We start from the raw sequence: 16,555 nt of genomic DNA, 5'->3' as shown, positions 1-16,555 counted from the left end.
TTGTTGTACTTCGTTCAGTTACGTATTGCTGGTTATTTTAACGGTAATATATTAATAATAATACTCAAAGAATAATTTCTTTATCTGACAGAGGGATATTTGTTTACTAGAACTGAAGGGCATTGGCAACAATACAGGTCAAATTAATTCAACTAAAACCATGGGAAGTTCATATTAAAGAGAACTTTACCTGATACATCATACCGCATGGGGTGCAAACAGGAGGAAACAATCCAGCACATAGTGTCAAGCTGCACTCATTTGGCTCCTACGGAATACCTCAACCGACACAATGGGGTATCAGAATTATCCACCCAGGAACTGGGGCTGGAAACACATAATAGTCAAATAAAGGGGAGCAGGTATAAATACCAGCCTAAAACAATAATCGAAAATGATTCTACTAAGCTTTATTGGGATATGAGCATAATTACGGATCAACTAGTAACCAATAATAGGCCTGATATCATGCTGTTGGAAAAGGAAAATAAAGAGAACTTACCATTGCATAGACGTGTCCAATTCCCACCAGCAGATGATAGCATTGATGGATAGAATATAGGGCTTTAAGCGTTGGAAGGTTGAAGAGAGTTTGGGATCTAAAACCGTAAAAATTTTGCCAATAATCCTATTACCATCAACGGTTTTATGCATAAAAACATCAGTTCTGAGGCGTTTGGGATTACGGAGATCAGTCCTGGTTCTATTGCAAAAAGCTGCAATTCTGGGCACCACAGCAATTGTGAGACGGTTTCTATACAGGTGATGTGGAAATGTGATAGCCTTGGTTAAACCCCGGCTAGTGCATATGAAAAACCTGTGGAATTAAAAAGATACATAATATTATTATGTGAATGTACACCGTCCGACACCGTCTTATACAAAATAAAGAAATAAATGCTATATGAATATATAAGCCGTATAAAAGCGTGCTATCTAATTTCCTACTCTTTTAATGCCATATAGTCACTGCAACAATTCTGGAATGATGAAATTTACCTATTTTTTAAAAAATGTTGTCATGAAATAAATATATTCTCAGGTAAAACATTTACCAGATTGGTAACAAACAAAGAATGCATCGCCAGGCTGAAACTGCATAAAATGTAAGATGATATACTGCACCTACACTTCTGGGGATACGACTAGCATAATTTATAATAGCTTCACTACAGTAACAATGACAAATATCGTTATCATTTTGCGTGTAACCCGATGTATTATTAACAAGATATAAGTACGTATTCGTATTTTATAATAATAATAATGTATAATATGATGTAGGGTAGAGGTGGGGTAGACTCTATATTTTATTAACCTAAATTATTTAATAATTTGGTTTCCGTTATGTGAAAACTTGAGTATTTTGTTATCAAATGAGTGTTAAAAGTAGCATTGCGTTTTATGTGTATTGTCTTCATCGCTAACCTATTATTTAACGTTTCTTTCTTTTGTTACTGGAATATGTGTCATTTAGCATCTGCAATAATTGTATTTTGCATTTACCGTATTGACTTCATTACTGAAAACTGATGAAACAAAATAACTTTTGAAACAAAACAACGTCAGGTAGAAACTTTTTATTACTTTTATCTCATTACTAAAATCTTAATAATTTAGAGGTGGGTATTGATTAGCAATCAGAGCGTTTGGAAGTGTTGTATATATATTTTATTTGTTTATTTATATTTGAAGATTTATTCTTATTATTTGTTTTTCATAAAATATTTACACATATTATTCTGCAATACTCAGTATAGTTCTGAAGAATAAAATTAATTTTCTTAAAAGGTCCGATTAAATCAATATCTATTATATAAATATAAAATATAAACTTACTTATAAAGTTCCAAGAAAAGTCGTAATATATCAACAAATTCATTTTACTTACACTAGTAGATATGACAAACTTGAGACAAATTGTCCCCACCGCACCAAGGGACAAAGGGTACAACAAAATCAAAGTTTAGTTATTTACCAAATGAGTTTTATTAACCATGTGTGATTTCACTGGTCTCCCTACTGTTAGCAGCACTCGCCATCCACACTGCGCCAACAACTTGTCGTAAGATATACGAACAAAGAACTTATAAACACTTTGATCTTTACCGACTCGATACGGGACATTGAAAAGTCTGCGAAACAAAATAAAAATGTCACAAGACGTGTATTGGATGTCGCAATTTTGATAAATAAAACATGAATGTTCTGTCTTATCGTTGTTTTGTCTACTTGGTCTGGACCCGGCACTAGTCTTACATATTCAAGTTTTATACATATTTATGAAATTTAAAAAAAAAAAACTGTTAAAACAAATGAGCAATGTTAATAGAAATTATTCCAATCAAATTTTGGGTATGAAAATAAGTGTATTCTTATTGGTTTCTAGCAGCATGGTTTTACTTTATAATAACAAGATAAAACAATTTTAAATAATATCCTTAATGCGTAAAGTTCATTAATAAAATCTAAATTTTTTTAAATAAAGAATTTTTTTGGCAGTGGTTAATAATAAACAATTCGCATTATTCTCTCAGTTCAAAATGGACTTTAAAGCCATTGAAATATATTTTTTATTAAATATAAAATAGAAGCTGATTTAATTTTGAATGAACATTATTTACTGACCTTGCAAGGATTAAGTAGTATCGCATTCGTTGTATTATTTTTATCTAAAATTTTTTTTTTTTTTTTTTTTTTTAAATATTTTTTAATTTCCTAGTATGTTCAAAACAAAAACTGCAGAAACTAAAATATCAAATAAAATATATTCTTGGACTTACATGGTTTTTAACACATATTAGATGCTGCACCTAGCGAGAACAAACAGGCTTTAGAAGCAGCTTCAACACAATTGATCACATAAGGCACTAAGGCTTTTAGCCGCATCAAAAATAGAACTTCCACTAGCCATAACCTTTGTAGACTTTGAGAAGACTTTCGACTCGATATATCCTAAGGCAATAATAGAAGTCCTAATGAAACAAAATAGGCAATACCTTGTACTAGAAACTCTTGCTTTAATACACAAGTAAACTAAAATTAATATAAAAAATAAAGTAATTACTAAAATGTTTACACTGAAGGAAGCATAGGAACTACCATCAAAGCTAATGAAAGCAAGAGATGTGCTAGTGGTGGAAGAAATTAGTACTCATAATTGTAGGTATCGTCACTGGAAACTGTCACACGGGGGTAAATCTCGTCAGATTTCCAACGACGACTACTACAGAGAATGCAGGAGAGGAGAGGAAGAAGAAACTATGGAGCATCTGCTGTACCACTGTCCAAACACTGGAATAACGACGCTTTAAAACAGTAGGGGCAGGAGGAACTTTAGGGTAAAGTTTTTTGGAGGGACTAGGGGAAGCAGCATAAGCCAACATCGCCGACATCGGAAAACTTTGCAAAGAGGCTGAAAGTGGTTTTGTACCAAAGAAAGAATTAGAGGAAGATTTGGCACAATCAGAGGTATCGCCATGGGCCCAAAGGCCTCGAAGAGGGGATCAAACAGGATACCAAACCCCCGTAACCTAAGCTAATGTGCTTTTTAACAGAAGCACAACGCACATACACTACCAAGGCGTTGCGCAAACAGTCCCGTTACACAAAATTCAGAAACATTCTTGAAACTTATCGAACAATTGCGCAACGCATAAGAGCAATTCACAACGCGTCAGAAGCTCACTACTCATAGGTTGTGTATCTCAAGAATCGGTGGATTGGTTGGTGGAAATCGCACCTAAGGTTAAAAATTGGCAGAGGCGGAACTGGTTGCAGTGAAGGGAAAACATCCCCTAAGGGCCATCACGGTCTTTCTGCCGAGGGAGCAAGGGGAAAGACACCACCTGCTGAGCCTTATCCAGGTTCAGAACTCCAATGCAAAGACATTGAATTGGCGGGTTATCAACTCGAGGGAGGAGGTCATAGTCAGGTCTTTGCAATAGGAATTGACCTCAAATCCAAGGAGGCTATTGCCTCCTTGAGAGAAAGAGGGACATATCCTCTATTATAGATACGGAACAACACCGGTATCAGGTCTAAGGAGAGAAGTTAAAGAGGTGGAAAATGGAGACAGATCCCTCCAGCCTCCACCTCACGGGTTCGTCAGCTGGAGGCAAGCTCCCTCAGCTGTGAAGGGCAGCACGGAGGGCCAAACTCAAACCGTGGAAGGGTGTACCCTCAGGAGTGAATACCCTGTTCCCTCTACAACAGGGGTATGATGGGTTATAGACTGTGTGATGACTCAAGGAACGGGGGCAGAATAGATCTTTAAGGTCGCAGTGATTAACCCACCTCTTACTCTCATTCTACATTCTACAATGTCAATCTCTGGTCGTACTAGCGATCTTGCATGTTAAATAAATTTCCTCTTCGAAAATCCATGTAACACCTACTTAAATAGACAGTTACTTTACATATTTCATGTATACCTACTTTATAATTCACTCGTTCTGTACAAGTATTTACACTGCATTGGTAGAATTTAAAATATTTATCTTTCAAACGTAAATACAATTTTTAATAATTTTTTTTTTTTTTTTTTTTTTTTTTTTTTTTTTTTTTTTTTTTTTTTTTTTTTATTAGTATTTTTATTAGTCTTATTAAGATTAAAGCTCGACAACTTTGTTTTTAGTATTTGCCTTTAAAAACCGGTTGAACAAATATTGATTTGTTATCGCTATGTTGTTCACTTGACTCTAAAATATATTGCGCGCTTTATTTTATCTTATGTCACTAACAATATGAACTTTATTTTATATGATTACTGACACGCCGTCTACGTTTTTCGACTAAAAATAACAGAATCATGCCAAGTGTTTCACTCACGAATGATACGTTTTGCTTTCCCAATTAGAAATAATATTAGAAAAAATATGTTTTCCATTTTCGAAAAACAAACTAGAACGTCAAATTGATTTATCGAAATAAACACGGAATAAAGATATCTACAACGTGTTTCACGTCATATGCCAAAGTTTACTAGTAATATAACTGGTAATGTTATTAGAAAAAAAAGCCAGTCTTGTCTATTTTCTATTTATCAAGTTAAATCAACACATTTTATTATCCAAGAGAACTTTAGAAAAACTATAGGGATACCTGTTTTCTCACTTAACTTTAGTTAATCTTGTTATGTAGAACCATGGTATAAAGAATAGTAGCTTTACTCCCTCGTCAATCCTTTTTTTTCTGCCACTTTATATAACCTTGTTCTCGCGTCCCGTGACCACTGACGTAGCTGTATGGTCGTGGTCTATAACTAGACAAAGTATAGTCGTGGCAATCGCCGTAGTTTCACAGAGAGGTATTTAGGAAAATATGAGTTCACAATGAAATAAGATAAAAATTGATCATTGAGTAAAAATTTGCTTGAGAATTTCACACCTCTACTTTTCAACCAATAACATGCTTCAATGTTGACTAGTTACCATGGCAACTGAAAATATTTCCGGAAATGCACCAGGGCCTCCTGAAGGCACTAATTAAGGTACGACGGTTGAAAAGGTAAACATGAGATCTACAATCATAATGTGAATGAACTACAATGTCTATATATTGAAATATTACCCATTTGGGTTTTAGCATTTGATGTAACTAATTAAAAATATAATAATATTTGTTAATATTATTAACAAATTAGAGTATTTTAAAATGTTTAAAAAAAAATATTTTTTTTCAAATTTAGGTGTGGAATTTTCTTACCTAATACCATGCAAGCTTAAATTATTCCACCATCAAGCTTAAATTATTCCTAGAATTCCTCTTGTGATATTATGAAATTGAAAACAGAATATTTTCACATTTGGTGTAAGTAACAATTCTTCTGTATCTGAAATCTTCTGATGGGAAGAAATACGGAAAAATATATAATAACATATATATTTAGATATCAGTCGATATCAGGAAGACCGAAGCGATCCAGAGCCAAAGTAACTGCTCCGCATATGCGTGGATCAGGAGGCTACGAAGCTACGAGCTATACACTGCAGGGAGAGGTGTCGCGACGGCGCCAACTCCAGCAATTTACGACCAAATACTCGTCTCCTATTTATTAACCTTCTAGGTTGTAACATGACGTAATAATAAAGTTGTGAACTAGGGTGGTTTATTGTTTCATTTTGGGGCTAATATAACCTTAGTTTTTAGCATATATATTATTATCTATTTAAGAGATTTTCTACAACTTTTTAAAGAATTTAAAAACAAGTTTTAATTTTAACGATAATGTGTTTATTTTGTAGTAGTATATATTGGTTAGGTGATTTTCATTGGATAACTAATATATTAAACAACACAATGTACTAAATAATAAAATAACATATATTTAAACTTCAATAATTGTAATAAAACACTACAAGATTTCAAAGATGAATATAAAATCCAATATGAATATCGATATATATGGGCTTGGTGCATTCTCCGATGGTGCTGCCACCATCGGAGAATATCGTAAACAACTAGTATACATAGGTTTAAATAGCGAGGGAGATACAAAAAGTATTATTTATTTATTCTAAAATTATTAGGAAGTATAATTTTGTGAAAATTCTAAAAATAAAATAAAAAGTAAATATTTTGACCGCCGCCATTAGGGTTTCCATCAACAGAAAGTAACCAGTGTCGTAGTTTCTTTCATCGACTACCTTTTTTACTTTCAGCTGATTCAGGTCAGTGGCAGTACAAAGTTAATTTATTTTATTTATTTCTTAAGTTATATTTTATAGTTGTTGTTTTATTTTTGTTTGTGTGTGTTGCTATGTTTGGTTTTCTAGTTTATTTTCGTTTCTTGTGTTATATGAATTTTATTTTTGTTTTCTGAACATTTTAAGTCGTTAATTTTTACGTGTTTTAAAATGCCTGGGCGAGTTATTGCTGTGAAAACTGCCCACAGTGGAGGGACTAAACTGCAATTAAAGTTTCTTTCTGTTTCCTAGAGATCCGATTAGGTATGTATATACATATGTGATTAATTATTTAACATATTTTTTAGTTAAAAAAACAGTAGTATACATATTAGGACATTCAGCTAAATAGAAAGATCTAATTAAAAATATATACAAGTTCAGCATCTATATTAAATGTTAACAAACTTATATACAGGGTGAGTCTTAAATAAGTGCAAATATTTTTCAGGGCTGCTTGAATCTCGATAAAGAAACATATTTTCTCCTTACTTTCAGATAAAATCCAAAATAACCGAGTTATTTAAGTTTAAAAAATGTTTTAATGTGTTGAGTTGAGAACCATAGTTTTTCTGTGTTGCATCCCCTTTTGATTGCCACCCAACCATGGAGTAGAAGCCATGGCTTATAGTAGTATCAGAGATTAGAAATTATACCGTGGGAAAATTTTGCGATGAACAGGTATAGGCAGTTTAAAAAGTTTTCAAAGAAAATATACAGAGTTAAAGAAATGCACGATTTTTCAATATCTTTTTTAACTTGAAAAAACTCATAAACGTGTTCCTGGGGTCGAAGCTGCTTACCAACCCTGAAATATTTGCACTTATTTATTTTTTTATATATTTAAATTAGAAACTTTAATATTAGCAAGATTAAAATGTTAAAATGTTTTTTTTTTTTTTTTTTTTTTTTTTTTTAATATATGTTTATAATTGTTTTGAGTAGATTATTATTGAATTTAAATAGGAATTATAGGAATAAATAAAATGGGTATGTCTGAAATAACTTAATGGATTGGTAACAGAGTTAATACATTTTTAGGGTAAGAACATGGGCAATTGCATCTAATAGAGATGACTTGGTTGAAGATATAAATAAGGCCCAGAAAAGGTAAAGGTTGTGTTCTGATCATTTTGAATTTAAAGATGTTTCGGAATTCCTTTGTAACCATTATGAGAAATACATTACGGTTACCTACTTTGTTTCCTGCAATGAAAATGGAAGTTTCTCAAAAGAATTGTGGATTTATTAGTTTGTGAGAATTTGAATATTAATAAAAAGAATATTTTCAATGTTAAAATTGTGGATTTGTTAATTTGTACGTAGCCTCTTTATATTGTTCAATAAAATATTTTATTGGTATTTTTTAATTCTTGTTTGTAACTCCTGGCATGTTTTTGTTAGTTGCATGTTTTTTTTTTTTTTTTTTTTTTAATTATTTTTAATAATGGAATATTTAATTGATTTTTTTCATTTTTTACTTTTCGAGAAGTATGCGCGGTTAACGATTCATTTTGTTTTGGACAAAAGTGTGTAAATAAAATTCAGTTTCAGTCAATTACAATTTTTAATACGACCCTGTCGTATTTTCAGAAAATTTTAATACGTTTAATTCGAGAAATTTATTTAGGAAACCATAATGGCGCCGACAAGGTCAAATTTTATAGAAATTTTAAACAATGGAATCTGAGTAGAGTTGGCGTGCCGATTGTTTTATGTGCCGTGGTATATGTCTATTTAATTTTTTGATTATGTAACGACTTAACGAGGCACTTTGTTTACTCATTTATTTCGTCGAACCGCTTGAATCCATTTTTGCTTTTGATCAAATCGGTGTGAGAAACTATGAAGCTATAAAATGTTGTTTCGGGAGAGTTGAATATCCGGGAAAGTTGAATTATTGAATGTTATTGCACCCAACAACGTCCTCATTATGCTCACCTTTTCGCGTTAACATTTTTTTGCAATTTTATTAACATTTCCAATTGTCGCAACACAACATGACGCCTAGTTCGAATTCTTTTTCATTTATTTTTTACTACCCGAAACAGCGTTACATCACACAAACCTCGTACCTGAGTATTTTATAGTCTCAATAACTGCATTAGCAAAAAACTAAAATACTTAAATATTATGACAAAACCACGATTTCAATATTATTTTAATGCGATCAACATAACGGCGGCGTGAAATAGGTACTAATAATTTCTGATTTTTGCCGTTGAAGCGCTGCGGTTGAAATTTGTTGAAATCAACTGAAATGCACCAAGCCTATACTATCTTCAAAAATACAATAGATACCTTTACTTAGAGAATACTTAGAATACCTAGATACTTTTATAGAAAACTCAGAAAACGCCTATGAGGTTTTATTATATTATAAATTATTTGATTTTTTTTTGGAAATTTTTAGTTTTTAGTTAAAAAATATAATTTCTTGATAATATGGCAAAATAGGTATTAGATTAAATTTACAAGACAGAAAATCCAGAAAAGAGTAATTCTCCAGTAGTTCTAAAGATTTTAGCAAAAAATATTTTTTTTTTTGATATTTTCAAATTAAAATAACTTCGTTATTTTGGAGTTATTTGAAAAACGATAAAGAGAAAATATGTTTCGTTTATCGATATATATATATATATATATATATATATATATATATATATATATATATATATATATATATATATATATATATATATATATTATTTATATATTATTTATCGATATAGATATATTATTTTTAGGGGTGATAGAACCCCTTAAAATACTTGCACTTATTTCTGGGACACCCTGTATAATCTAGGATACAAATTAACAGTTTTATTTGGTTCTACTACTATAATTATAAATTATTTTAAAACATATTCATTACGCACTGGCTTTGTTTTTAGGCGGTGAACCTCAAATTATTGTTACTGCGCCTACTGGCAAGATACTTCCGGTCAAGCTGTCAACCATAGCGGATGTTTATACGGCCCACTTCATACCGGAAATGGTAGGAAGACATTCCGTCGCCATTTTGATCAACGATCAACACGTCATCGGTTCGCCGTTCAGCTGTAATGTTTATGATGTCAATAAAGTACTGGTTACCGGCATACCTGGAAGAAAGAATGACATTACAAGAGCCATGAACGATTTAAGCTTTAGGTAAGTTGAAACACGGTAAAAATGAATTAACTCTTAAGGACGGTCCACACTTGCTATATAACTCTGCTATATATATCAAAGTTATATAACATGTTACATATTTTTTAGTCATATTTAGCAAATTTCGCTGCTATATAACTTGCTAGATGTTATCCATTTGTAGTCGGTAAAGATCAAAAGATGTTGCGCCTAACCTAACCTAACACTGCTGTTGTAACATGAAATGACGCGTCCAGAGTTGCTAAATTTCTAGTTTAGCCACTCATATTTTCAGGGATGTGCGCGACAGAATCAGAGTGTGGTGAGCTGATATTTGTTTGTTTATTTAATGGTCAATAATACCGTATGATCGAAAAAAAACTGCTTCCAGTCGGCCTCTTATCCTGTTGGCTTGGACATGACGATAGATGACATTCCCCATATAATTTTCCATATAAAATGACAGCGATCTTCATTTCATAGTCATCGCTGACGCCATTTTTTTTCGATTGTATGGTTCTTATTAATGGAGTAGAGCCAAGAGTAGACTTGTCAACTACTTAAGTTGTATAGAGATCGTACAGTGTTCTGGGATATCTGTAATCCCTCATTTAAAGTGAAATAAAAAAAAGCATGATACATGGTTAAAAATTGCAAAAAGTATGTATTTGGAACAAAGGGAACAAAAGAAATGCAAATCAGGTACTGGTTTAGATGAAGTGGATCATTCAAAATGGTTTGCTTTTAAGTTATTAATGTTTTTAAAAGACGGAAACACACCACGAGAAACAGCCGAGGTAGAGGTATTGAAAAGGTAAGCTAATTGAGTTCAACTATATCTAGATCTGGCTTGTAGGCTATGGCGGACTAAAAAAACGCTTTTTTTCGATTTTCTTTCTCTTTCTTCAAAAATAATTACGCACGCCGCTGCCGCGAGCAGAACCTCTTTCTCGCCAAAACGATTCATGATTACGAAAACTATAATGTGGACGACTCCCGGTTTTTTAACATGTGATATGTAGCTTGTTAAATAGCAATGTTATATAACATGTTACTAAATGTGGACCCTCCTTTATGCACTCTTCTATATCCAACGAAAGGATACATAACAGCGAGCATAACAGTGACAGTTGTTTTCTTTAACATTCCAAATCCCATTTGATTGCAATAAAGTCAAAATAGAAATCACTAAACACTAGTGATGGCTATTATTATACTTTTTAGTGAATCAAATTATACTATTCTATACGATTCGTTCATTTGAACGAACCACATACCCATTTTACGTAACACAGTATAAATAGATATTTTTTTTTGTAAATAACTTTCTTATCGCTTGCATCCATGTTTGTTTAGGACTTTTGTTCGAGTCCAAATATTGGTGCCTTACTATACAGGGTGTCCCAGAAATAAGTGCAAGTATTTTAAGGGGTGGTAGATCTCGATAAAAGAAACATATTTTCTCTTCATCGTTTTTCAAATAAGTTCAAAATAACAGACTTATTTGACTTTGAAAATTTCCAAAAAAATGATTTTTTGCTAACATTTTGAGAACCACTGGATCTTTTCTGGATTTTCTTTCTTGTAAATTTAATCTAATATCTATGTTGCCCATATTATCGAGAAATTATGTTTTTTAACTAAAAATTAAAAAAAGTTCCAAAAAATTGTTCAAAAAATGTCAAATTTTCACAAATTTTTTTTCGCGAAAAAAACCTCATAGGCGTTTTTCTGGGGTTGAACTATACTACCAGTTAAAATACTTGCACTTATTTTTGGGACACCCTGTATAAATACGCGGTCTTTAAAGTACTTTTAGCGTTTCGAATAAAATGTTGAGGGTAAAAGTTACTATAAATGCGACATATTTTAAAGCTAAAACAGTATTGACTTATTCACCAGGGACGTGCATATGGGTTATTACTGGAATATTTTTCTAAAAAAATACATGTAAGCCACTGATTTTTTTTTCTTGTTAGCGAAATAGTGTAAGCAGTTTAATGCCGATTAAAAGTTGTCTATTGATATTTTGTCGATTTCGGCCTCCTTGATGAGATAAACGCAATTTTATTAATTTGCAATGACCCAAGTCTAAAAACAATCTTTAAAAAAAATATCATTAACTTGCGAAAGTTTTAAATAAGTACTCATTGATTCCTCATCAAAAAAATATGAAAAAAAACTTCCTATGAACATGGGTATTGAAATGCACAGTTTTGTAATTACCTTAAATACCATTATTTTTTTATTTAAAATTGCTGTAGGTTGGACTAATAGTAATAATAAACTAATAGTAATAATATTTAATGACAATTTGAGGTAAAATATGTAATCTATTAATTTTATTTTAATTTCAATTTTATTAATTATTGTGATCAATAAAATTGCGTTTATCTCATCAAGGAGGCCGAATTTGACAAAATTTTAAGAGATGACTTTTAATTTGCATTAAACGGTCTACTTAATTTTGATCTCAAAAGAAGAAAAAAATCAGTGGCGCACATGTTTTTTTTTGAAAAATATTTCAACCCATATGCACGTCCCTGATGAATTTATCGACACTTTTTTAGCATTAAAATACATAGCATTTATAGTAACTTTTACCCTCAAAATTTCGTTCGAATCACTAGAAACTTGAAAGAAAATTAGAATAAATCAAAAGATTATTAAAACTTTAATACCCTGTAGCTACGAACCAAAGCAAATACATAAAGCTATCTGAAAAGAAGCCAAAAATGCCATAATATAGGGGATGTTCCATTTAAAAAAATCATCCCGATCCACTCACACTTTTTTGAGCCATTCTATAGAAGTTAAAATATTTTTTGCTGAAATACATCCTAGTACATACTTTATGTAACAAAATTTCCAAGTATTTTATTCTAGTAGCTACAGATGCGAACCCTGTATATTTATACTGTGATACGCCATATGTGTTTGTAGTTTGTTCAAATGAACGAACCGTAATGGTCGAGTCATTATGAGAAATTGATCACAGTTACGATTTAAATAATGGCATTTTTAGAGAACTTGGTCCTGCTGAAGTCGGAAAACCAGTAACGTTCAGTGTCGATGCAGCTCAAGCCGGAGAAGGTACCCTAGAATTGGTGGTATCCACGCAGCATACCACCATTAAAGCGGAAGTGGTAGCATGCGCTAGAGGGCTATACGATGTTACTTTTGTTCCGTTGACTGCAGAAGATCACTTTGTTAACATTACCTTCAACGATATTGCAGTAGTTGGCAGTCCTTTCCATTGTTCAGTTGTAAGTATTTATTTTTTCCATAGCAGCTGTTAAAATTGCCTTATATCTATCAAAAATAGTAGATAAAATAGTACTTTAACCGCAAGGGTAGATTAAATGATACTTTAACAGCGAGGATAGGTTAAAAAACTTTATTCTCCAATCCTGTATTATTTTTGACTTTTTCGGTTTGTAACCGCTACATACTACTACGGGAATTTAAACGGTATAGCATTGAATAGTGCGACCATAAACTGAACGGCTGAATTTTCTTTGATTTTTCAGAAAAATATGCTAAAAGTATGATTTCACTTGATCTTTCTTCTCGCACGTTTTTTAATTGCTTCCATTTTTGAACATTTTTGTATTCCTTTTCATAAGTTATTCGAGATTTAAATGGAAGTAGTTTGGATATGGCGTTTGTCGCCTCAGCCTGAGTATCTGTTACTTATTTCGTTTTGAGCCATTTCTGGCACCAATTCAATCAGCAATCGACACGAAAGAGAATTAAAAAATATTGACTCAAAACTGACAACTAAAGAGACAGCTTTATTTATTTGTCAAATTACATAGAAACCAACGCCAACCCAGCACAATATTTTTTCTACTCGTAATAAATTCCTTGAAATAATAATTTCTGAATATTTTTTAAAACGTAACTCACTATGGAAAAAAAAATATTGACACAACGATAAAATTGCATTATCATCTCCCGAAATTAATTGATCTTTTCGGTTGACGATAAAATACATACATTTTATCGTTTTGTATAAGAAATAACTATTAATTCATTAGACAATACCATAAGATGAAAAGGTCCAAATTTGAAATTAATTATGAGAGAGAAAACCACTATATTTTTTTTTATAATTTGTATTATATTTTTATTATTTTGTTAATCTAAGAATATATTCTAAATAATTTTTATAGGTTGAAGCAACACAGTACTACCAAATCGGGTCCACTTGTTACATGGATCTTCCGACTGATAACCACCGATTAGAAATCAAAGACCCGAATAACCACAACGTTAAATACATTGTTAAGGATTATAAAGCACAGTTTGTTCTAAGTCAAACTGGAACATACAGAGTGCATTCTTACAAGGGACACGAGTAAGTTATTGATTCGTATATAAATTATTTCTGAAAAAATGGAATTTCATTTCTTGGTTTGCTTGATATAACTTATTTTTTTAGTTAGTAAATCTAAATGTAGGATAATTTTTGTAGTATAATGTACTGGGTGGCGTGTGGAATTTTAAATAATTTGTAAAATATGAATATGGGAAATACAAAAGAAGGAATGATGTACTGTTTTTACATTTTAAATTGCTGGTAAATTTTGCGTTATTCTTAGGTTATCCTTCCAAATGCATCCAAGAACGACCATTAACGGTATAGTTCTATTAAAAATCAAATTTTCAAATAATATTAACGATTATTTAAAGAAAATAACGCTGGTGCCTATCTTACAAAAAACGTGGGAATCATAACTAGATATATTATGCTTGACAAAAAATTTAAAATAATAGCATTGATTCAAGTATGTCTAAATAGAGCTCACGCCATAAGGAAAAAACATCGAAATTTATGATATTTGAGACATATGGTTGACAGCTATATTAAGATGTTATATTTTTGTTATTTTTAGCCCTATTTTCATAAATTTTTTAGCAAGCTGTATATAATTATATTAACTTTAATTCGTAAACTCAGTTTTTTTATAAACTTTAGTATTTGGCATATTATACAGGGTTAATTGAGGGGTTGTTTTTTTACCTTAATTTTAAAACACCCTGTGCAATAATTTTCTGTCTAAATTTTCCTAAAATATAATTTTACGGTGAGAACCATGTCTACTGAGCATTTTGTTTTTTGGATCATGACAGGTTAATCATGCCTTGGTTAATTTTTAAGACCGAAATGAACTTTTGCAATGAACCATTGAACCAACAATTTGCAATTGCAATTTCTTTTTGATACTATTTTTTCAATATGACGAGGTGCCTTTGGTGATTATTGCGAACTATATACTACTATGAACTGCCCATCATGTTTGACGTTTGGGAAATGCTTGACAGGAGGGTTAGAGATTGCTAAGTGGTACCAACTTCGCTTGGTTCTCAAAGAAGAAGGAGAGTATAACGCAATATGATATATGCAGCCTCAATGACTATACCAACTGACGTATACAGGCAGTTATAGCAGCCAAGGGAGGTATCACACAGTACCGTATGATCGAATAAATACGGCGTCAGCGATGGCTATGAAATGAAGATCGCTCTCATTTTATATGAGAAATGTCATCGATCGTCATTTCATAGCCATCGCTGACGACGTTTTTATTCGATCATATGGTATTAGAGTATAATGTAGTTGTTTAGGTTAGGTTAACCAAAGCATGTATTGACATGAATCAAAAAACAAAATGCTCAAGAGTCATAGTTCTGACCGCAAAATCATATTTTAGGAAAATTTACACACTAAATTATTGCACAGGGTGTTTTAAATTTATGGTAAAAAACAATCCCTCGATTAACCCTGTATAATAGCCAAATTCGAAATTTTATAAAAAACTTATTTTACAAATTAGTAAGTAGATATAATTATATATAGTTTCCTAAAAAAAATCATGAAAATAGGGCTAAAAATAACAAAAATATAACATTTTAAATTTGACTAAAAATTTGTTCGTTGCGTTTTTTTTTGCATCTGAGTGTATATTCCATAGATCACAACTATTAATACATTATACACTTGACCCATCTAGCGGAGAGTAGCGCAAACTAAAGTAAACTAAAAAAACGAATTACCTATTTTTTTCCCGCGTATCTAGATCCTTCGTACCGTATGATAAAGTAATGGGAAAAAGTAATGGGAAAAAGCAATACAAAATGCGCTTATTCAAAACTTTTTTAGGCTCGCTTCAACACGAACCATGCACGTTTTTGATACCACCAAAATTGACGTTGTAAACGTACCCGAAGCCGTCTGTCATCGGCCCGCAGTAGTCAGCATCAACATGAACAAAGTGGGCCCTGGCAAGCTAACTGCTTTAGTTCGCGTGGCGAACAGAGATGTTGCTCATAGCGTGCGTCAGAGCCCCATCAATTCGAATATGTGGGAGGTGGTGTTTCATCCTATAATCGCGGCACCTCATAGGGTGACGTTATATTATAATGATGTGCCTAAATTTGGTGTGTTGGAAGTACCAGTTAAGAGTCCTGGACAGGAACCTTGGGCTGGAGGTTTAGGTAAGTTTATTATGGATTTCTTTGAAAGGCAATGGCGCTTCCTTAGTAAGTGCACATATGCATGTGAACCCTCAAATTTTCTACCTCTTCTTCGAAAAATATCTATAATTTTTTCATTAAATCTGTATATACTAAAAACGTCTGGCGTTAAAGCTTAAACCTATCTATTGCTTTCTTAACAAAATTCTCAAACTCTATACCGGATGCGTCTCAAAAGTGGCCCACCCCTATAACTT

At 32.0% G+C, this 16,555-nt stretch overlaps 1 protein-coding gene across 1 annotated transcript in view; it reads left to right on the top strand.

The window, feature by feature from the left end:
- The window catches only part of LOC115889100 (filamin-A), a 92,821-nt gene that overhangs the window by 48,744 nt on the left and 27,522 nt on the right, over positions 1-16,555 (top strand). Inside the window, exons 11-13 of the mRNA XM_030909018.1 lie at positions 12,844-13,084; positions 13,994-14,178; positions 15,985-16,319. Coding sequence (XP_030764878.1) covers positions 12,844-13,084; positions 13,994-14,178; positions 15,985-16,319 — 761 coding nt within the window. The remainder of the gene's footprint in view (positions 1-12,843; positions 13,085-13,993; positions 14,179-15,984; positions 16,320-16,555) is intronic.

Source organism: Sitophilus oryzae, unplaced genomic scaffold (genome assembly GCF_002938485.1).
Source record: "Sitophilus oryzae breed Bouriz unplaced genomic scaffold, Soryzae_2.0 scaffold_810_pilon_pilon, whole genome shotgun sequence".
In the NCBI taxonomy this organism is placed as follows: Eukaryota; Metazoa; Arthropoda; class Insecta; order Coleoptera; family Curculionidae; genus Sitophilus; species Sitophilus oryzae.
This window is presented reverse-complemented; position numbering and strand designations above follow the sequence as displayed.